Here is a 24,784-nt window from a genome sequence, read left to right as displayed (position 1 = left end):
ATTCTTCTGCCTTAACTTCTTGAGTAGCTGGGACTACAGGCGCTTGCTACCATGCCCTGCTAATTTTGTATTTTTAGTAGAGATAGGGTTTCACCATGTTGGTCAGGCTGGTCTTGAACTCCTGACCTCAAGTGAGCCACCTGCCTGGGCCTCCCAAAGTGCTGGGATTACCAGGCATGAGCCACCGCACCTGGCCTATTTTTTTTTTAATGTAAAAAGAAAAAATAAAAGAGTCTTTTTTATTTCCACTAGCATGACAAAGTCCCCCACTGGTTTCTGTCCAGCCTTCCCAGTTGGTCGTTTTAAATTCATGTGAAAAGGAAAAGGAATGTCATTTCTCAGTGCATTTCAGCCTAATCGGATGTACTAAGAACTCAGTGAGAAGCACTCCGAAGATGAAAACTGGATTGTAACTTAGGAAAGATGGTATCTATTACCATAGGCCTGAGCAGAACCACACAGCAGGGAACAAAAGATGTGACTGAAATCCTGGATCTGCAATGAGCTGTGTGACCTGAGATAGATTACTTAGGCTCTTTTGTCACTGTCCTCATTTATAGACAGAGAAGGGTGAGAGATTCTAGTCTTTCCAGGCCTACCATGTTATAAGTCTATGACTAAAATCAACCTGAGGCAATAAATCCTACTCCATTAATTTATTTATGAGCCTGAAAGAAATAAAAACCTAAGAAAATATAAATATTTAAAACCAAACAATTAAAAAATGTGATCCAAAGAAGGCCTTCTTAGTTGTTATTGCACGTCTCTACTGGAAACATTTGGCCATCTAAGGAAAACGCTGAAGCTTGGCTTTTCCCTAACAAACAAGTGAAGCATCAGCTTTAATAAGGCTGACTTTGGATCTCATTCCTCTTGACTATTTTGAGGTGCCTCTCCGTTTATTCATAATCAGCCTATCAGTATATCTCCATATATGTGTATACACACACACACAAGCAAAATAAGAAAGTGAAGATCAGTTTATCTCCCTATATGTGTATACACACACACACAAGCAAAATGAGAAAGTCCAGAGTTAGGTCTAACCAAAGAGAGGGGGAAATGAAACTTACAGGAGCTGCCGAGTTTTTGACCGTGACACTGGGGGTGGTTGCTCGCAGGGCCCCGCTCACTCCATGGTAGTATTTGAAGCAGATCTTAGTTTCAGCTGAAAGACAAACACAAAACGAGACTGAGAAGCAGGGTATAACCCAGGGAGAGGCAGCTATGGCAACAGAGGACATCTCTAGGAAGTGCAACCTAATTCCCATATGAGCAAGCCAGGCCACCCTCGACAACGATGCTCCTGGTGTGGCCTCAAGGACAGGTCTGACTTCTTCCTAAAACTGTGACACGAAAAATTGTTTTGGCCTTAAGATTTTTGTATCCAAGTTAAATCCATTATTTAGACTTCTTGGTATCCATCCTATCCCATTAGAGGTCATTGCTTTTAAACCCTTAGTTCTAAGATGTGATGTGGGTGGATGCCTACCCCATCTGTTTCTTCTGTAATGTACTGCTATTTAATTCATTGTGATTAATATCTTGGTCATCTGCAGGCAGTCTTTGAAAAGTTATTAAAGTACATGGGAAGGAGGCATATTTTCTAAACTCCTATACTCATCAATGGTAATCTCTTTGCATCACAATTTGTTTTCCTTCAAAGTTCCATAGACGTAGTTGGTAGTGGTGGCACACATCTGTAGTTCCCAGCTACTTGGGTGGCTGAGGTAGGAGGACCACTTGAGCCCAGGAGTTTAAGGCTACAGAGAGCTATAATCATACCAATGTACTCCAGACTAGGCAATAGGGAGAGACTCCATTAAAAAAAAAAATTCTATAGATGTTAAGCAGAATACAAAGGGTGTAGGGGGATCAGACTGGGTGTGAATTTCAGCTCCGTTACTTACAATCTGTGAGACAATGAATACGTCCCTGTACCCCATGATAAAATAGGACTTCGTAAGATGTTGGTTAAGCAAATAAAAGTTCTTATGTTCGATTAAGTGCTCAGCAAATGTTAGTGACTATGATGGTGTGATGACTGACTGACGATAACGTGAACCCATTTCCTTCCGGTATTTACTTCTGCAGAAGGAAGAGGGCAAGATCTGCAGCCAACATGAGTTCAGTTCATTTGAAGGTGACTTGCCTTCCACAGTTCACTGTTTATAGGATTTATTTCCTTAAAATTTAAAAAATTTACCAGGCTATGTCTTGGTCCCTTATATTTTGTTTGAAGCAATATGAGAAATCTCCAATTTGAGATTTTTTTCTCTCAAATATGAAAATTTGCCTTCAATTATCATATTAAAATAATGTCTACAATTTTCTTAGCATACATTGAAAATTTGCTTAGAATGGAAAATATGAAAAATGAAGATACATATAAATAAAATAACAATCTTCTGAGGTTTTCTGCATACTTGAGAGTATAAACTATAGAAAATGTATTTTTGTTTTTTTTTAATTGACATTATGAATTAAGCATGGCCAACTATTATTTAAAGCTTTGCAAATAACATTACTTATATAGAACAACTGAATAGATTTACACATTGCAAATATTTCCTGAATTTGGAAATTCAGACTTTTCTCTGAAAATTAATGACTTTTTACAAATTATTTTTTAAGTTCAAATTTTCTCCCTAGGACAATGGAGCAAAAATCGCTAGACACCGACCTGACATCCATTCTGTCTTTCCTTCTTAATAACAGAATCTCAATTTCATTTGAGTGATAATGTCTGCCTAAAGTACCACATCTTGAGGCCTCCCTGGCAGATAACACCTATGCAGTTTACCATTGTTATTTTAGGGTCATTGCCATATGTAGCTAAACCTAAACCTAACTGATATGGAAAGGTTTCCTCAACCCAGAAGATATGAACATTGCAGTAGTCTTCCTTAGGTTAAAAGATAGGGGTGCGGTGGCTCACGCTTGTAATCCCAACACTTTGGGAGGCCGAGGTCAGCAGTTCAAGACCAGCCTGGCCAACATGTTGAAACCTCATCTCTACTAAAAATAAAAAAAGTAGCTGGGCATGGTGGTACACTCCTGTAATCCCAGCTGCTCAGGAGGTTGAAGCAGGAGAATCGCTGGAACCTGGGAGGTGGAGGTTACAGTGAGTTGATATCACGCCATTGCACACCAGCCTGGGCAGCAGAGCGACACACAGTCTCAAAAACAAACAAACAAAAAGACATGAATATTTTAGGGATTCCCCGCTTCTTGTGGCCAAATTGCTTTCCAAATAACACTTTACACCTCTACCAGGAAATGTGACTCTGACCATCTCATAGAACCCTTGTTAGTATTGAGCATTGTCACTTAAAAATAGGCTTAAAATAGAACCCCATTATTATGTTTATTTCATTTATTAGTAGAATTAAACTTTTTCATCAAATTTTAGTTAGCTATTTAAATCTTTTTTTGAAGCCACTGAATTGCAGTTGTTCAGATTTTCCGCTGCCTGGGTGATGCCTGGGTGCTTACCAGTCCCTCTATTAGCGGACGTATTCTTAGATATGCCTGTACTTTCAGTTTCCTTCCTGAGTCACTTTCTCTACAGTTCTTTCACATGTCTGTTGATTGTCTTTTCAAGCTCTTGGTGGACAGTCTTACAACCCAGTTCTGTATTTATTCTCCAAGACACCTCAAAGTTGTCCCCATGTTAGGTGTATACACCCAGATCCAATACTATGTTGGCTTGAAAGGCAAGTTTCCTATAAGTCAGGGATCAGGGAAGGACCTTGAATAAAGCAGTGAGCCCATCTATCTAGTTAATCACAATGAGTTAGTGTTGCCTAGTGCGAGTTACTCTGCCTGTAGGTGCCAGTGGGATCAGTATGGAGGGACCAAATGGCCTCACCTTCAGCTTAGTTGGTTGGAAGGGACTTTTAGGTGCCAGGAACCCCGAATGGTCACTACTAGATTTTCATTTAAAGAAAAAATTATTTCAATGCCTTTGAGCAAAAAGCTCAGGGAAATGACATATAATCTTGCATTGAACCCTATTGCTAGATGAGCAGACCAGTGCATATTTTGAACCAAGAATTCATGGAAACTTTCAAACTCTGTACTCTTCTTTGTTTCTTCCATTTTTAATTTGTTATTGATACATAATAGATGTACATATTTTTAGGATACATGTGATGATTGAATACATTCATATAATTTGTAAAGATGAACTCAGTATAATTGCAACATACATCATCTTAACTATTTGTCTTTTTTTGTGCTAGAGACATTTGAATTATTCTCTTCTAGCCATTTTGAAACATATGATAGAGTGTTACAAATTATACTAACTCTATGGATCTATCAAACACTGGGTCTTATTTCTTCTATCAAACTGAAGGTTTGTACCCATTAATCAATCTCTACTCATCCATTTCTTCCTTCTACCTTTCTTGGTCTCTTGTAACCATCAACCTACTCTGTATTTCCATGAGATCTGCTTTTTAAGCTCTCTCATACAAGTGAGAACATGCAATATTTATCTTTCTGTGCTTGGCTTATTTCACTTAACATAATGACCTCTAGCTCCATCTATATTACTGCAAATGACAGAATTTCATTCCTTTTTATGGCTGAATAATATTACATACCACATTTTCTTTATCCACTCATCTATTAATGGGCACTTAGGTTGATTCCCTGTTTTGGCTGTTGTGAACAGTACTGCAATGAACATGTGAGTGCAGACATCTCTTTGATATATTCATTTCCTTTCTTTGGGCTATATATCCTGTAATAGAATTGCTGGGTCATATGGTAGTTCTGTTTTTAGTTTTTTGACAAATCTGTTAGTTTTTCATAGTGGCTGTACTAATTTACATTCCCATCAGCAGTGTGTGAGGGCTCCCCTTTCTCTGTGTTCTTGCCAGCATTTGTTACTCCCTCTCTTGTTTTAATTGGGGTGAGATGATAACTCACTGTACTTTTGATTTGCATTTCCATGATGATTACTGATGTTGAGCATTTTTTCCATACACATGTTGGCCATTTGTCTTTCTTTTTTAAGAAATGTCTACTCACATCTTTTGCCCACGTAAAAATCAGATTTTTTTCGCTCTTGAGTTGTTTAAGCTTCTTGCATATTTTGGTTATTAATTCCTTATCAGACGGATAGTTTGCAGATACTTTCTCCCATTCATCGGCTTGTCTCTTCACTTTGTTGATTGTTTCCTTTCAGCTTAATATAATCCTAGCTGTCAACTGTTGCTTTAGTTGCCACACAAAGAAATCAGGTCTTACATGAAGAAACCTTTGCCCAGACCAATGTTCTGGAGCGTTTCCCGAATGTTTTCTTTTAGTAGTTTCAGTTTTAGGTCTTAAATTTCAGCCTTTAATCCATTTTGATTTCATTTCTGTGTATGATGAGCAAAAGGGGTCTAGTTTCACTGCTCTGCATCTGGACTTTCAGTTTTCTCAGCATCATTTATTGAAGAGACGGTTCTTTCCCCATTGTACGCTCTTGGCACCTTTGTTGAAAATGGGTTGGCTATAAATACCTGGATTTATATCTGGGTCCTCTATTATTGTATGTTCCATTGGTCTGTGAGTCTGTTTTTTGCCATTACCATGCTGATTTGGTTACTTCACCTTTGTAGCATATTTTGAAGTCAGGTAAGATGATACCTCCAGCTTTGCTCCTCTTTGTTCAGGACTGCTTTGGCTGTTCAGGATCATTTGCGTCTTTTGTGGTTCCATATATATTTTAGGATTAGTTTTTCTATTTCTGTGAAGAATGTCATTGATATTTTGGCAGGGAGTGCGCTGAACCTGTAAATTGCTTTTGGTAGAACTGTCATTTCAGTCATAATAGTTCTTCCAACAAATCAGCTTAGAAAACCTTTCTATTTTTAAATGTTTCCTTCAATGTCTTTCATCAGTATTTTCCAGGTTTCCTTGTTTCCTTTGCTGGTTAAATTGAGGTCCAAGCATCTCACATTCTTTGTAGCTATTGTAAATGGGATGGCCTTCTTAATTTCTTTTTCAGATTGTTTGCTTTTGGCATATATGCATGACATTCATATGTTGATTTTTGTATCCTGCACCTTTGCTAAATGTATCAGTTCTAACAATTTTTTGGTGGAATCTTTATTTATTTTCTTAAATATAAGATGATGTCATCTTTGAACAAGTCTACCTTACCTTCTTCCTTTCCAGTGTGGGTGCCCTTTATTTCTTTCTCTTGCCTAATTCCTCTGGCCAGAACTTCTAGTACTATATTGAATAAAAGTGGCGAAAGTGCGTATCCTTGTCTTCTTGCAGATCTTCGAACAAAGGCTTTCAATCCCCCCCCACCCCCAATTCAGTGCTATGTCAGCTGTGGCTTTGTCTTACATGGTCTTTATTATTTTGAGGTATGTTCCTTCTATATGCAGTTCGTTGAGGGGTTTTATCATAAAAGGATGTGAATTTTGTCAAATGCTTTTTCTGCACTTATTGAAATGATTTTCTGGTTTTTGTTCTTTATTCTGTTAACGGGATGTATCACATTGATTGATTTGTATATGATGAATCATCCTGTATCCCTGTGGTGAATCCCACTTGATCTTGGTAAATACTCTTTTTAATGTGTTGTTGAATTAGGTGTGCTAGTGTTTTGTTGAGGACTTTTGTATCTATGTTCATCAGTGATATTGGCCTGTAGTTTTCTTTTATTGTTGTTGTTCTGCCCTTGTCTGGCTTTGGTATTAGGGTAATGCTGGCCCTGTAGAATGAATTTGGAAATATTCCCTCCTCTTCGATTTTTTGGAAAAGTTTAAGCATAATTGGTGTTCATTCTTCTTTAAATATTTGGTAGAATGCCGCAGTGAGGTCATCTGGTCCTGAAATTTCTCTGCTGGGAGATGTTTTATTATGGCTTCAGTCTTATTATTCGTTATTGGTTTGTCTCAGTTTTCCATTTATTCATGGTTCACTCTTAGTAGAATGTATGTATTTGGGAATTTGTCCATTTTTTTTCTAGGTTTTCCAATTTGCTGGTGTATGGTTGTCCATAATAGTTGCTAATAACTATTTGTATTTCTGAGGTCTCAGCTGTTATGTCTTGTTTTTTGTTTCTTACATGATTTATTTGAGTATCCTCTCTTTTTTCCTTAGCTATTCTAGTTTTGTTTATACTTTCAAAAAAGCTGACTCTTCATTTTGTTGATCTTTTGCTATTTTAAAGGTATCAGTTTAATTGGTTTCTGCTCTGCTCTTTATTATTCCTTTTTTTCTGTTTGTTTTGGGTTTGGGTTGCTCTTGCTTTTCTAGTTCCTTGACGTACTTCATTAGGTTGTTTACTTGAAGTCTTTCTACTTTTTTGATATAGGTGTTTATTGCTATAAACTTCCCTCTTAGTAATGCTTTTACTGTACCCCCTACATTTCTGTATGCTGTATTTCCATTTGATTTCTTTCTTGATTTCTGCACTGACCCATTATTGTTCAGGAGCATGTGATTTAATTTCCATGTGTTTGTGCAGTTTCTGAGGTTCCTCTTGTTATTGATTTTGTTTTATTTTACTGTGGTCAGAAAAGATACTTGATATGATCTCTACTTTTTTGAATTTGTTGACACTGTTTTGTGGCTTAACATATGGTCTATTCTGAAGAATGTTCCATGTGCTGGTGAAAAGAATGCGTCTTCTGCAGCAGTTGAACAAAGTGTCCTATACATGTCACTTAGGCCATGTGGTCAGTGTGTAGTTTATTTACAACATTTCCTTGTTGGAATGATATGTCCATTATGGAGAGTTGGATATTGAAGTCTCCTATTATGATCATATTGCAGTCTATCTCTCATTTTAAATCTATTAATGTTTGCTTTATGTATTTGGGAGTTCCGGTGTTAGGTGCATAGATATTTATAATTTTCACAGCCTCTTGCTAAATTGACCCCTTTGTCATTATATAGTGACCTTCTTTATCTCTTTTTACAGTCTTTGATTTGTAGTCTGTTTCACCTGATGAAAGCATAGCTACTCCTGCCCTTTATGATTTCTGGTTGCATGACATATCTTTTCCCACCTCCACACTTTCAGTCTACAGGTGTCTTTATAGCTGAAGTGGGTTTCTTATAGGCAGCCTATAGTTGGGTTTTGGTTCTTTATTAATTCAGCCACTGTTTCCCTTTTCATTACAGAATTGAGTATATTTACATTTGCTGTTATTGATAAGTAAGGACTGACTACTGCCATTTTCTTGTTTGCTTTCTGGTTGGGTTTTAACTGCTCTCTTCCTTTCTCCCTGTCTTCCTTTGTGGTAAAGTGTTTTTCTCTGGTAGTATGTTTCAATTTTTTGCTTTTTATTTTTAGTGAATCTATTATAGGTTTTTGCATTTTGGTTGCCATGAGGCTTACAAAAAAAATCTTATAGATGTAACAAATTATTTTAAGGAGATGACAACTTAGAGCGCAAAGAATAGAAACAAAGAACAAATAATAAAAAAACCTCTAATTTAACTCCATCCTCCCAACATTTGGATCTTATGTTGTCTCAATTTACATATTTTTATGTTACTCATCTCTTAATGGGTTGCTATAGGTATTATTGTTTTTGATTGTCTTTTGGGCTTCCTACTAGAGTTATGTGTAGATTGCACACCACAATTACAGTATTAGAGTATTCTGGGTTTGTCTATGTACTTAATCTTACCAGTGGGTTTTATATCTTCAAATGTTTCCTTTTTGCATATTAGCTTTTGTTTTTGCCTTTCAGATTGAAGAACTCTCTTTAGCATTTCTTGTATGATAGATCTGGTGGTAGTGAATTCTTTTAGTCTTTGTTTCTCTAGTAAAGGCTTTATCTCTTCTTCATACCTGAAGGATAACGTTGCTGGATACAGAATTCCTGGAAGATAAGTTTTTTTTGCTTTTTTCCTTTTAGCGCTTTGAAAATGTCATGCCACTCCTTCTTGGTCTGCATGGTTTCCATTAAGAAGTCTGTTGCCTGCAGAGGGGCCAGACTGATAGAAGGAAAACTAAGAAACAGAAATAACTTCATCATCAACAAACTGGACGTCCACTCAGAGACCCAATCTGAAAGTCAGCAACTACAAAGATGACAGGTGGATAAATACACAAAGATGGGAAGAAACCAGTGCAAAAAGGATGAAAACACCTGAAACCAGAATGCCTCTCCTCCTACAAGGGATCACAACTCCTCACCAGAAAGGGAACAAGGCTGGATGGAGAATGAGTGTGATGAATTGACAGACTCGAACTTCAGAAGGTGGGTAATAAGAAGCTTCTGTGAGCTAAAAGAACATGTTCTAATCCAATGCAAAGAAACTAAGAACCTTGAAAAAAGATCTGACGAAACGCTAACAAGAATAAAAAAACTTAGAGAGGAATATAGGTGAATTGATGGAGCTGAAAAACACAACACGAGAACTTTGTGGAGCATGCACAAGTTTCAACAGCTGAATTGACCAAGCAGAAGAAAGGATATCAGAGGTTGAAGATCAACTCAATGAAATAAAATGAGAAGGAAAGATTAGAGAAAAAAGGGTAAAAAGGAATAAACAAAGTATCCAAGAAATATGGGACTATGTGAAGAGACCTAACCTATGTTTGATAGGTGTACCTGAATGTGACAAAGAGGATGAATCCAAGCTGGAAAATACTCTTCAGGATATTATCCAGGAAAACTTCCCCAACCTAGCAAGGCAGGCCACTATTCAAATCCAGGAAATACAGGGAACACCACAAAGATATTCCTCAAGAAGAGCAACCCCAAGGCACATAATTGTCAGATTCACTAGGGTTGAAATGAAGGAGAAAATGCTAAGGGCAGCCAGAGAGAAAGGTAGGGTCACCCACAAAGGGAAGCCCATCAGACTCACAGCAGATCTCTCAGCAGAAACCCTATGAGCCAGAAGAGAGTGGGAGCCAATATTCAACATCCTTAAAGAAACGAACTTTCAACCCAGAATTTCATATCCAGCCAAACTAAGCATCATAAGTGAAGGAAAAATAAAATCCTTTGCAAACAAGCAAGTACTCAGAGATTTTATCACCACCAGGCCTGCTTTACAAGAGCTCCTGAATGAGGCACTACACATAGAAAGGAATAACCAGTACCAGCCACTCCAAAAACATACCAAATGGTAAAGAGCATCAACACAATGAAGAATGTGCATCAACTAATGGGCAAAACAGCCAGCTAGCATCAAAAATGGCAAAATCAAATTCACACATAACAATATTAACCCTAAATGTAAATGGACTAAATGCTCCAATGAAAAGACACAGACTGGCAAATTGGATAAAAAGCCAAAACCCATCGGTGTGCTGTATCCAGGAAACCCATCTCACATGCAAGGATAGACAAAGGCTCAAAATAAAGGGATGGAGAAGATTTATCAAGCAAATGGAGAGCAAAAGAAAAGCAGGAGTTGCAATTCTTATCTCTGATAAAACAGACTTTAAAGCAACAAAGATCAAAAGAGACAGAAAAGGACATTACATAATGGTAAAAGGATCAATGCAACAAGAAGAGCTAACAATCCTAAATATATACGCACCCAATACAGGAGCACCCAGATATATAAGGCAAGTTCTTAATGACTTACAAAGAGACTTAGACTTCCACACAATAAGAGTGGGAGACTTTAACACTTCACTGTCAATATTAGACAGATCAACCAGACAGAAAATTAACAAGGATATCCAGGACTTGAACTCAGACCTGGAACAAGCAAACCTAATAGATATTTAGAGAACTCTCCACCCCAAATTCACAGAGTATACATTCTTCTCAGCACCACATCACACCTACTCTACAACTGACTACATATTTGGAAGTAAATCACTCAGCAAATGCAAAAGAACAGAAATCATAACAAACAGTCTCTCAGACCACGGTGCAATCAAGTTAGAACTCAGAATTCAGAAACTAACTCAGAACCTCACAGCTTCATGGAAACTGAACAACTGGCTCTTGAATGTTGACTGGATAAAATGAAGGCAGAAATAAAGATGTTCTTTGAAAACAATGAGAATGAAGACACAACATACCAGACTCTCTGGGACACATTTAAAGCAGTGCCTAGAGGAAAATATATAGCAATAGATGCCCACATGAGAAGCAAGGAGAGATCTAAAATTGACACCCTATTCTCAAAATTGAAAGAGCTAGAGGAGCAAGATCAAAAAAACTCAAAACCTAGCAGAAGACAAGAAATAACTAAGATCAGAGCAGAACTGAAGGAGATAGAGACACAAACAACCCTTCAAAAAATCAATAAATCCAGGTGCTGGTTTTTCGAAAAGATCAACAAAATGGACAGATCACTAGCCAGATTAATAAAAAAGATAAGAGAGAATAACCAAATAGATGCAAAAAAAAAAAAAAGATAAAGGGGATATCACCACAGATTCTACAGAAATTCAAACCATCATCAGAGATTATTACAAACCTCTCTATGCACATAAACTAGTAAAGCTGGAAGAAATGGATAAATTCCTGGACACCTGCATCCGCCCAAGCATAAACCAGGAAGAAGCCAAAACCCTGAGTAGAGCAATAACAAGGTCTGAAGTTGAGGCAGCAATTAAGAACCTACCACCCCAAAAAAAGCCCAGGTCCGGATGGGTTCACAGCCAATTCTACCAGACATACAAAGAGGAGCTGGTACCATTGCTTCTGAAACTATTTCAAATAATCCAGAAAGAGGGAATCCTTCCCAAATCATTTTATGAGACCAACATCATCCTGACACCAAAACTGGGCAGACACTCAACAAGAAAAGAAAACTTCAGGCCAATATCCAAGATGAACATAGAGGCAAAAATCTTCAATAAAATACTGGCAAGCTGACTGCAACAGCACATCAAAAAGTGTATCCACCATGATCAAGTAGGCTTCATCCCATGGATGCAAGCCTGGTTCAACATACGCAAGTCTATAAACATAATTCACCACATAAACAGAACCAAAGATAAAAACCACATGATTATCTCAATTGATGCAGAGAAGGCCTTTGACAAAATTTAACAGTGCTTTATGCTAAAAATCCTCAATAAACTAGGTATTGATGGAATGTTTCTCAAAATGATAAAAGCTATTTATGACAAACCAACAGCCAATATCATACTGAATGGGCAAAAACTGGAAGCATTCCCTTTGAAATCTGGCACTAGACAAGGATGCCCTCTCTCACCACTCCTATTCAATATAGTACTGGAAGTTCTAGCCAGAGCAATCAGGCAAGAAGAAGAAATAAAGGGCATTCAAATAGGAAAGGTGGAAGCCAAACAGTCTCTATTTGCAGACGACATGATAGTATACCTAGAAGACCCCATCATCTCAGCCCAAAATCTCCTGAAACTGATAAGCAACTTCAGCAAAGTCTCAGGATACAAAACCAATGTGCAAAAATCACAAGCATTACTATACACCAATAACAGACTTAAAGAGAGCCACACCAAGAATGAACTGCCATTCACAATTGCTACAAAAAGAATAAAATACCTAGGAATACAACTAACAAGGAATGCAAAGGACCTCTTCAAGGAGAACTACAAACCATTGCTCAACGAAATAAGAGAGGACACAAAACAGATGGAGAAACATTCCATGTTCATGGTTAGAAATAATCAATATCATGAAAACGGCCATATTGCCCCAATGCTACCCCCATCAAGCTACCAATGACCTTCTTCACAGAACTGGAAAAAACCACCTTGAACTTCACATGGAATGAAAAGGGAGCCCACATAGCCAAGTCAATTCTAAGCAAAAAGAATAAAATGGGAGGCATCACACTACCAGACTTCAAACTATACTACAAGGCTACAGCAATCAAAACAGCATGGTACTGGTACCAAAACAGAGATATAGACCAATGGAACAGAACAGAGGCACCGGAGGCAACACAACATATCTAAACCATCTGATCTTTGACAAACCTGACAAAAACAAGCAATGGGGAAAGGAGTCCCTGTTTAATAAATGGTGTTGGGAAAACTGGCTAGCCATGTGCAGAAAGCAGAAACTGGACCCCTTCCTGACACCTTACACTAAAATTAACTCCAGATGGATTAAAGACTTAAACATAAGACCTAACACCATAAAAACCCTAGAAGAAAATCTAGGCAAAACCATTCAGGACATAGGAGTAGGCAAGGACTTCATGACCAAAACACCAAAAGCATTGGCAACAAAAGCCAAAACAGACAAATGGGACCTAATCAAACTCCACAGCTTCTGCACGGCAAAAGAAACAGTCATTAGAGTGAATCGGCAACCAACAGAATGGGAAAAATTTTTTGCAGTTTACCCATCTGACAAAGGGCTGATATCCAGAATTCACAAAGAACTACAACAGATTTACAAGAAAAAAACAAACAAGCCCATTCAAAAGTGGGCGAAAGATACAGACAGACACTTAACAAAAGACATACATGAGGCCAACACACATATGAAAAAATGCTCATCATCACTGGTCATTAGAGAAATGCAAATCAAAACTGCATTGAGATACCATCTCACGCCAGTTAGAATGATGATCATTAAAAAATCTGGAGACAACAGATGCTGGAGAGGATATGGAGAGATAGGAACACTTTTACGCTGTTGGTGGGAGTGTTAATTAGTTCAACCATTGTGGAAGACAGTGTGGTGATTCCTCAAGGACCTAGAAATAGAAATTCCATTTGACCCAGCAATCCCATTACTGGGTATATATCCAAAGGATTATAAATAGTTCTACTATAAGGACACATGGACACGAATGTTCATTGCAGTGCAGTTAACAATAGCAAAGACCTGGAACCAACCCAAATGCCCATTGATGATAGACTGGACAGGGAAAATGTGGCACGTATACACCATGGAATATTATGCAGCCATCAAAAACGATGAGTTCATGTCCTTTGTAAGGACATGGATGAACCTGGAAACCATCATTCTCAGCAAACTGACAGAAGAACAGAAAATCAAACTCCGCATGTTCTCACTCATAGGCAGGTGTTGAACAATGAGAACATATGGACACAGGGTGGGGAGCACTACACACTGGGGTCTGTTGAGGGGAAATGGGGGAAGGATAGTGGGGGGTGGGGAGTTGGGGAAAGATAGCATGGGGAGAAATGCCAGCTATAGGTGAAGGGGAGGAAGGCAGCAAATCACACTGCCATGTGTGTACCTATGCAACAATCTTGCATGTTCTTCACATGTACCCCAAAACCTAAAATGCAATTAAAAAAAAGAAGTCTGTTGCCTGATGAATTAGAGCGCCTTGATATGTTCTTTACTTCTAGTCTCTTGCTGCTTTTAGAATGCTATCTTTGTCCTTGACCTTTGAGAGTTTGATTACTACATGTTTTGGGATAGCCTTATTTGGGTTGAATTTGTTTGATGTTCTCTGATCTTTCTGTGTTTGGATGGATGTGTACCTCTTTCTCAAGTTTTGGAAAGTTTTCTGTTATTTCTTTAAATAAGTTTTCTACTCCTTGCTGTTGCTCAATTCCTTTTGAACCCCAATAATTCTTAGATTTGGTCTTCTGAGGTAATTTTCTATGTCTTGTAGGTGATCTTTGTTCCTTTTTGTTCTTTTTTCTGTTTTATCCTCTGTGTATTTTCAAATAGCCTCTCTTTGAGCTCATAGATTCTTTCCTATGCTTGATTCAGTCTGCTGTTGAGAACTTGTAATACATTTTTCATTTCTGCAAGTGTATTTCTCAGTTCCAAGATTTGTTTTATTTTTTAAATTATTTCAATTTCTTTGTTACATTTCCTTCATAAATTTCTGAATTGCTTTTTCTGTGTTATCCTGAAGATCATTGGAGATCGCCGAGTTTCTTTAAAATTATTATCTTCAGTTCTTAGTCAGGGAGTGCACATATTGCTGTCTTATTAGGGTCAAACATTAGTTCTTTGCTTTGCCCACTGAGGTGGTCATGGTTTCCTGTTTGCTGTTTTTCTTATTGATATACAGGTATGTCTTTGCATTGAAGGATTAGTTATTTATTGCAGTCTTCTCTGTGTGGCTTTTTTTTGTTTTGCTTTTATTGGATATGTTTGTGAAGGGATTCTTTGTAATTTACCTATTGATATTTTTCTTTTTCCCCCCTACTATTTATAGTTGCCTCCTTTTTGACACTAGATGGCCTGTTAAGCCCAGGTTTGCCTCAGTTCTAGTAAACAATCAGATTGCCGCCCATCCTGAATGGAGGAGGTCCCAAAGGGGTTATTCCAGGAATATGGAAAGGCTGAATAAGGGCTCATGCCAAGGAGATCTGTGGAACAGGCTTTCCACGGCACGGTGCTGCTGAACACTCACCCTGACTTGGTGCCTCCTTTGGCTGAGCTGTATGGCAGTTTCCAGGGTGGTGGTCTTTCCTCCTTGCTTTGTCTATGGTTGCTTTCAGGGACAGTTCTCCCTTCAGGCACCCCCAGTGCTTCTTGTGGGGTAAGGCAGAGACAAGTCTCCTTCTGGGGAACCCAAAATGATGGGGAAGCTGGTTGTCTACCTCCATTTCACTTTTTCCAGTGTATAAATCATGAGTTGGGGGAAAATTTTCCATGCACTTTGTGCCTGGTAGATTGAGGGGAGAAGCATTGTGGATATGAAAGTCTGATTGTTTTACCATCTGCTCAGAGTTTTTTCACTGCTTTGTGACCCTGGGAGCTGTCTTATCCTTATATTTGAGTTCTAGGATATTGCTGGTAATCATCTTGGTGCGGTACACATGCTTTAAATTTTCTGTGGGAGGAAGTGAAGCCAGCTTGCTTCTATACTAGTATTTTGGAAATGGACATCATAATACTCTTCTGAGAAGATGTTGACAAAGGTTGTTTTCCCTTTTTCTTAAACAGGTATTTTAATAGTATGTTCCAGTATTTAGCAACTTGATGATGAATTGATCTTCCCCTTTTTTAACCTAAATACCGCTGTAATTTAAAATTATTTCCCATTCTAACTCAAAAGAGATATTAAATCATTAAAGTTTCTTCTTATGTAGGGATGGGCTATGAATAAAAGCCACCACAAATATTAAAACACACGCACCAATAATACATATATTTATATTTTTAAGATTGGGCAGGGGTGACCATATCACTCATGAAGTAGAGCAAAACTGAAGTTTCTACCACTCTAAATATGTATATTCATACATATATTGCAAGTATAATCTTTATTTGAGGGCATGTATTCAGAGAGTACAGATTGTTTCACTTCAGTTTAGTATCACTTAAAGAAATGAGAAAATCACTTTTCCCCCAACCTTCCTACACTATTAAGGGATTAGTAGGCCAGCTGTAGCACTTGAGGCATCAGGATGCAATGATGATAGCCAACCTCAGTAAGCAAAATGTTCAATTAAGTTTAAAAGCAATGACTTAAATTGGTCTTCACAGTTAATTAGCACTTACTATGTACCAGGCCATTAATAAATTTTCTAATTTGATCTTCACAAGAATCCTATGAAGTATAGCCAATTATTGTTAGCCTTTAAAAAAATGTGTTTAGCACAATGCTTGGCATATAATCAAACCTCAGTAAATCAGGCCTCACCTGTCATTCTTATTTTACATCTAAGGAAAATGAGGTCAACATTTAAGGCCACTTACATTTAGGTCACACATATAGTTCATGGCAGACCTAGGATTTAAGCAAACAATAACTTCTTTCTTGGTGATTTGTCTCTCAAAACTTTTTAATAACTCATGTTTGCTGACCAGCTAGCAGAAGTAAACTTCCACTTTCAATAATAATGTACTAGGTAATTCAGAGAACATCCAGAAAAGTTATTAAAATGTGGAAATAATTCTGCCAAAAGTAGGATTACCAGATCAAATACAGGACACCCAGTTAAAATTGAGTTTCAGATAAACAAGGAATAAATTTTTAGTATAAGCAGGTTTCAATCATTGCATGGAATACACATATACTAAATATATTATTCATTTTTTATTATCAATTCAAATTTAATTAGGTGTCCTGAAAGTTTTTCCCCCTAGATCTAGAAACCCTAGCCTGAAGGCATCAGAGACCTAGCAAGGCAGTGGAAAATAAAATAATGAGGTCAAGATACAGAAGATGAAAACTCAGAGATAAGCCCAGGATTTGGGGTTCTCTAGGGGTAAATGTGTTAATTCTGAAAGAAGCATCTGAGAGGCTGAGAAGCTGAAAGACTATTTGACAGATTTGTAGGACTAAGGGGATAAAACTTAAAAATCTAATGCCTGTCAAAAAGGAAAGCTCTGGTAAATCCCTCATGATTCAAGGTGGAACTCTGAATAAGTGAACAGATATACTGTTGAGAAATATACCAGCCTGAGACCTCTGAATGATCCCAAGCCTTGAAATTCAATGGAGATTATTCTGGATTGCTGGACATTGGTCAGAAGAAAATGTAAAACCTCTCAGACAGAAAGTAGCATCATTCTAAGCCTCAACTGATTTCTACAAGTTTTCATTTACATTGTACAGTTCTTAATTAAAATTGACCAAGCACATGCTAAGACAAGGCAATGTTAAAAAAAAAAAAAAGAGAAGAAAACAGCTGACAAAGTAAAAGCAGATACATAGAATTTTCAGATATCAGAGTCATCAGATACAGGCATATATGTTCAGTAACAAGTAGAAGTCACTCCTGGGAATCTCACCCCTATACCCCACAGCAGCCATAGCAAGACCTGCCCTAAAAGAATCTGAGCTCAGACATGTCTAGCCCTAACCCCACCTGGTGGTCGTTCTCTACCCACCCTGGTAGTGGACGACAAAGGGCATATAATCTTGAGAGTTCTAAGGCCCACGCACCAGCAGTCCCTCTCAATACTACTATAGCTTTCTGGAAAGCGCCACCTCCCGGTAGGAGGTCAACCAGCTCAAAAAAAGAGCATCCTACAGAATCTATTGCATTCTCCGCCACTTCCACCTGAACAGGCACTGGTATTTACAGCTGCAGATCCACAGATGGCTCACATCGCAGAACTCTGTGCAGATAACCCCCAGTACCAGCCCAGAGGCAAGCAGACTTGCTGGGTGGCTAGACCCAGAAGAGACAACAATCGCTATAGTTTGGCTCACAGGGAGCAACATGCACAGGAAAAGGAGGAGAGCACTAAATCAGGGGAACACCCCAGGGGCAAATGAATCTGAACAACAGCCTTCGGCCCTAGACCTTCCCTCTGATAGAACCTACCCAAATGAGAAGGAACCAGAAAACCAAACCTGGTAATATGACAAAACAGGATTCATCAGCACCCCCCAAAAAGCACACTAGCTCACCAGCAATGGATCCAAACCAAGAAGAAATCCCTGATTTGCCTGAAAGAGAATTCAGGAGGTTAGTTATAAAGCTAATCAAGAAGGCATGAGAGCAAGGTGAAGCCCAATGCAAGGAAATCCAAAAAATAATACAAAAGGTAAAGAGAGAAATATTCATGGATATAGATAGCTTTAAAAAATTAAAAAAAAATACAAAATTCAGGAAACTTTGGACACATTTTTAGAAATGTGAAATGCTTTGGAAAGTCACAGCAATAGAATTGAACAAGTAGAAGAAAGAAATTCAGAGCTCAAAGACAAGGTTTTCAAATTAACTCAATCGAAAAAAAGACAAAGAAGAAAGAATAAGAAAATATAAACAAAGCCTCCAAGAATCTGGGATTATATTAAATGACAAAATCTAAGAATAATTGCTGTTTCTGAGGAAGAAGATAATTCTAAAAGCCTGGAAAACATATTTGGGGGAATAATTGAGGAAAACTTCCCCAGCCTTGTGAGAGACCTAGATAGCCAAATACAAGAAGCACAAAGAACACCTGAGAAATTCACTACAAAAAGATCTTTGCCTAGGCACATTGCCATCAGGTTATCTAAAGTTAAGATAAAGGAAAGAATATTAAGAGCAGTGAGACAGAAGCACCAGGTAACCTATATATATATAAAAAAAAAGCCTATCAGATTAACAGAAAATTTCTCAGTAGAAACCATACAAGCTAGAAGGGAATGGAGCCCTATTTTAAGCTTCCTAAAACAAAACAATTATCAGCCAAGAATTCTGTATTCAGCAAAACTAAGCACCATATATGAAGGAAAGATATAGTCTTTTTCAGACAAACAAATGCTGAGAGAAGTTTTCATTACTTCAAGAACGGCTAAAAGGAGCTCTAAATCTTGAAACAAATCCTGGGAACACATCAAAACAGAACCTCTTTAAAGTATAAATCCCACAGGACCTAGAAAACAAAAATACATGTTAAAAAGCAAAACTAAAAACAAAAACAAAGTACACAGGCAACAAAGAGCATGATAAAAGCAACAGCACCTCACATTTCAATACTAACATTGAATGTAAATGGCCTAAATGCTCCACATAAAAGATAGAGAACTTCAGAATGGATAAGAACTCACCAACAAACTACCTGCTGCCTTTAGGAGACTCACCTAACACATAAGGACTCACATAAACTTAAAGTAAAGGGGTGGAAAAAGTCATTTCATGCAAATGGACACTAAAAGTGAGCAGGGGTAGCTATTCTTATATCAGACAAAACAAACTTTAAAGCAACAGTGGTTAAAAGAGACAAAGCAGGACAGTATGTAATGGTAAAAGGTCTTGTTCAACAGGAAAATATCACAATCCTAAACATATATGCACCCAACACTGGAGCTCCCAAATTTATAGAACGATTACTGATAGACCTAAGAAGTGAGCTCCAACACTGGAGCTCCCAAATTTATAGAACAATTACTGATAGACCTAAGAAGTGAGCTCCAACACTGGAGCTCCCAAATTTATAGAACAATTACTGATGATAGACCTAAGAAGTGAGCTCCAACACTGGAGCTCCCAAATTTATAGAACAATTACTGATAGACCTAAGAAGTGAGCTCCAACACTGGAGCTCCCAAATTTATAGAACAATTACTGATAGACCTAAGAAGTGAGATACACAGCAACACAATAATAGTGGGGGACTTCAGTACTCCACTGACAGCACCAGACAGGTCATCAAGACAGGAAGTCAACACAGAAACAATGAACTTAAACCGTAACTTGGAACAAATGGACTTAACAGATATATACAGAACATTTCATCCAACAACCACAGAATACGCATTCTACTCAACAGCACATGGAACTTTCTCCAAGATAGACCATATGACAGGCCACAAAACGAGCCTCAATAAATTTATGAAAATTGAAATTATATCATGCACTCTCTCATACCTCAGTGGAATAAAACTGGAAATGAACTCCAAAAGAAACCTTTACAACCATGCAAATACATGGAAATTAAATAAGCTGCTCCAGAAAGAGCATTGGGTCAAAACCAAAATCAAGATGGAAATTTAAAAATTCTTTGAACTGAAGGACAATAATGACACAACCTATCAAAACCTCTGGGATACAGCAAAGGCGATGCTGAGAGGGTAGTTCATAGCCCTAAATGCCTGCATCAAAAAGTCTGAAAGATCACAAAGAGACAGTCTAAGTCACCCCTGAAGGAACTGGAGAAATAAGAACAAACCGAACCCAAACCCAGAAGAAGAAAGGAAATAACCAAGATCGGAACAGAACTAAATGAAATTGAAACAAACAAACAAACAAAAATACAAAAGATAAATGAAACAAAAGCTGGTTCTTTAAAAATATAAAATTGATAGACCATTAGCAAGAGAAGAGAGGAAATTAAAATAACCTTACCAAGAAATGAAACAGGAGATATTGCAACTGATACCACTGAAATACAAAAGATTATTTAAGGCTAGTATAAACAACTTTATGCACATAGACTGGAAACCCTAGAAGAAATGGATAAATTCCTGGAAAAATACATCCCTCTCCGCTTAAATGAGGAAGAACTAGATACCCTGATCAGACCAATAACAAGCAGTGAGATTGAAATGGTAATTAAAATATACCAACAACAAAAAACGTCCAGGACCAGACAAATTCACAGCAGAATTACACCAGCTATTCAAAGAAGACTTGGTACCAATTCTTTTTACACTATTCCACAAGATAGAGAAAGAAGGAACCCTCCCTAATTCATTCTGTGAAGCCAGCATTACCCTAACACCAAAACCAGGAAAGGACATAACCAAAAGAGAAAACTACATACAGATATCCTGGATGAACAGAGATGTTAAAATCTTTAACAAAATACTAATTAAATGAATCCAACAATATATCAAAAAGATAATCCACCATGATCAAGTGGGTTTTATATGAGGGATGTAGGGATGGTTTAACACACGCAAGTCAGTAAATGTGATATACCACATAAACAGAAGTTTTAAAAAATCACAAGATCATCTCAATAGATGCAGAGAAAGCATTTGACAAAATCCAACATCTCTTTATGATTAAAACTCTCAGCAAAATTGGCATACAAGGGACATACCTTAGTGTAATAAAAGCCAGCTATGACAAACCCACAGCCAACAAAATACTGAATGGGGAAAAGTTGAAAGCATTCCCTCTGAGAACTGGAACAAGACAAGGATGCCCACTATCACCACTCCTGTTCAACATGATGATACTACAAGTCTTTCTCTTGTCTCTTAGCCAGAGCAATCAGACAAGAGAAAGAAATAAAGGGCATCCAAAGTGGTAAAGAGGAAGTTAAACTGTCACTGTTTGCTGATGATATGATAGTTTACCTTGAAAGCCCTAAGGACTCCTCTTTTATCCTAGAATGGATAAAAGAATTCAGCAGTTTCTGGATACAAGATTATTGTATACAAATCAGTAGCTGGTCTATACACCAACAGTCACTAAGCAGAGAATCAAATCAAGAACTCAACCCCTTTTACAATAGCTACAAAAAAAAAAAAAAACCAAAAACAAGGCCAGGCGTGGTGGCTCATGCCTGTAATCCCAGCACTTTGGGAGGCCAAGGTGGGTGGTTCACAAGCTCAGGAGATCAAGACCATCCTGGCTAACATGGTGAATACCTGTCTCTACTAATAATACAAAAAAAATTAGCTGGTGTGGTGGCATGTTCCTGTAATCCCAGCTACTCAGGAGGCTGAGGCAGGAGAATCACTTGAACCAGGGAGGTGGAGGTTGCAGTGAGCAAAGATTGTATCACTGCACTCCAGCCTGGATGACAGAGTGAGACTCCATCTCAAAAACAAAACAAAGCAAAAGAAAACAAACCTTAGGAATATACCTAAGCAAGGAATTTAATCTACAATTTAATGCAATCCCCTTCAGAATACCACCATCATTCTTCACAGAATTAGAAAAAACAATTCTCAATTTCATATGGAAGCAAAACAGAGCCCACCTAGCAAAAGCAAGATTAAGCAAAAAGAACAAATCTATAGACATCACACTACCTGATTTCAAACTATGCTATAAAGTCATAGTTACGAAAACAGTGTGGTACTGGTATAAAAATAATCACATAGACCAATGGAACAGAATAGAGAACCCAGAAATAAATCTAAATATAGCCAGCTGATCTTCAACAAAGCAAACAAAAACATAAAGTGGGTAAAGGACACTCTTTTCAACAAATAGTGCTGGGATAATTGGCCAGTACCACACTGTTTTGGTGACTATGACCTTATAGAATTGATAAAAAAAATTTTAAAAGTAGATGTTGATGTGGATGTGGTGAACAGGGAACACTTCTACACTGCTGGTGGGAATGTAAACTAGTACAACCACTATGGAAAACAGTGTGGAGATTCCTTAAAGAACTAAAAGTAGAACTACCATTTGATCCAGCAATCCCACTGCTGGGTTTCTATCCATAGGGAAAGAAGTCATTATTGGAAAAAGATACTTCCACAGGCATGTTTATAGCAGCAAAATTCACAACGGCAAAATCATGCAACTAACGCAAACACCCATCAATCAACAAGTGGATAAAGAAACTATAGTGTATATACATATACATATATATATATATATATATATATATACACACACACACATATATATATATACATATATACATGCATATATATATATATACATATATATACACACATATATATACATACATACATGTATATATATAATGGAATACTATGCAGCCATAAAAAGGAATGAATTAACATTGGCAGTGACCTGGATAAGACTGGAGACTATTATTCTAAGTGATGTAATTCAGGAATGGAAAACCAAACATTGTCTGTTCTCACTAACATGTAGGTGCTGAGCTATGAGGATGCAAAGGCATAAGAATGATACAATGGACTTTGAGACTTGGGGGGAAGAGCGGGAGGGAGACGAGGAATGTAAGACTACAAATATAGTGCAGTGTGTACGTGGGTAATGGGTGCACCAAAATCTCACAAATCACCACTACAACTTACTCATGTAACCAAATACCACTTGTACCCCAATAACTTATGGAAAAATAAAATAAAATAAAAATACAAAAACAAAAACCATAAAAGAGAATGATTTCAGTAACTTCCGATAAGAGACCACCAACCATTGACTGGTTCCGGCTTGTTTACAGAGGGTGCACACCTGAATGCCTCCATGTCCCTGCTTTAGCTTTTGATGTATAGGGCCTAAGAGTAATTCATTTAAATGTTACATCTCTACCCTAATGTGAACTTGGGTTGTATGTTACATACATGTTTGTTCAATACGCATGTGTTAGGGCCACCTCTGTGAATATTTATAGCTCCTGCTATAAAAAAAAAAAACCTGTTAAATATGTGTACTTGGCCAAACTTTTCAACATAAGTTCCTCTTCTGCTCTCGCTTCCCTCAAAGTGCCTGTTTCCGGTCTCTGCTGGAGTCTCTACTTCTCAGCCTGTGGAACTGCCACTCTGCCGACTATAAAACTTTACACAAAATAAAGTCCCATTTCTAAATCAAAAACAAAAAGCAAGTAGATGTCACTGAACATATACTTAAAACACTCAAGGAAAAAGAAGACAAGAGTGAAACCACTAGCAAAGAATGAAGTCTATAAAATGAACCAAACAGAAATCTTGAATGTGAGAAATTCTGAGAAACTGTGATTTTGAAATAGTGAACTCAATGGATAGGTTTAACAGTAGATTAAACAACATAGAGGAGATAATCAAATATAGATTAAAAAAATCCAGAATGAAGCATGCAGAGGAAAAGGATGGAAAAATATAGATAAAGAGAGTAAGAAACACACAGGATACTAACAGGTAGTCCAAAATATAGGTAACTGAAATCTAAAAGGAGAGCGGAGAGATGATGATGCTACATTGAAAGACATCAGGGTATAGATTCTAAAAGCCCTGTGAATCCAAGAGGAGCAAGGCAATCAGACATCAGAGGGAAAAAAAAAGAAAAAGAAAAAGAAAGAAAACAACATCATCATTCAATGAAGAAAAAAGCTAGCTTACCTTCAAAGGAGCAACAAACGTATTGACACATGACTTCATAACAAAAACAGAAACAATGGAAGACAAGGGAATGAGAACTTGAAAGTGCGGAAAGGAGATACCTGTCAACATAAAAATATGCCTAAAGAATATTGTTGCCCACGGTGGCTCACGCCTGTAATCCCAGCACTTTGGGAGGCCGAGGCGGGTGGATCACGAGGTCAACAGATCAAGACCATCCTGGTCAACATGGTGAAACCCCATCTCTACTAAAAATACAAAAAATTAGCTGGGCACGGTGGTGCATGCCTGTAATCCCAGCTACTCAGGAGGCTGAGCCAGGAGAATTGCCTGAACCCAGGAGGCGGAGGTTGTGGTGAGCCGAGATCGCGCCATTGCACTCCAGCCTGGGTAACAAAAGCGAAACTCCATCTCAAAAAAAAAAAAAAAGAAAAAAGAAAAAAAAAAGAATATTGTTGCCCAGACATTGCAG

General features: G+C 37.7%; 1 protein-coding gene across 33 annotated transcripts in view; it reads right to left on the bottom strand.

Annotated features, from left to right (window-relative positions):
- Positions 1–24,784, bottom strand: part of HECW1 (HECT, C2 and WW domain containing E3 ubiquitin protein ligase 1) — a 461,351-nt gene that overhangs the window by 209,188 nt on the left and 227,379 nt on the right. For all 33 annotated transcript variants that reach the window (XM_035253249.3, XM_078342276.1, XM_078342281.1 and 30 more), the window contains one exon: positions 1,074–1,168. In XM_035253249.3, coding sequence (XP_035109140.3) covers positions 1,074–1,168 — 95 coding nt within the window. The remainder of the gene's footprint in view (positions 1–1,073; positions 1,169–24,784) is intronic.

This window comes from Callithrix jacchus, chromosome 11 (assembly GCF_049354715.1).
Source record: "Callithrix jacchus isolate 240 chromosome 11, calJac240_pri, whole genome shotgun sequence".
Taxonomy (NCBI): domain Eukaryota; kingdom Metazoa; phylum Chordata; class Mammalia; order Primates; family Cebidae; genus Callithrix; species Callithrix jacchus.
This window is presented reverse-complemented; position numbering and strand designations above follow the sequence as displayed.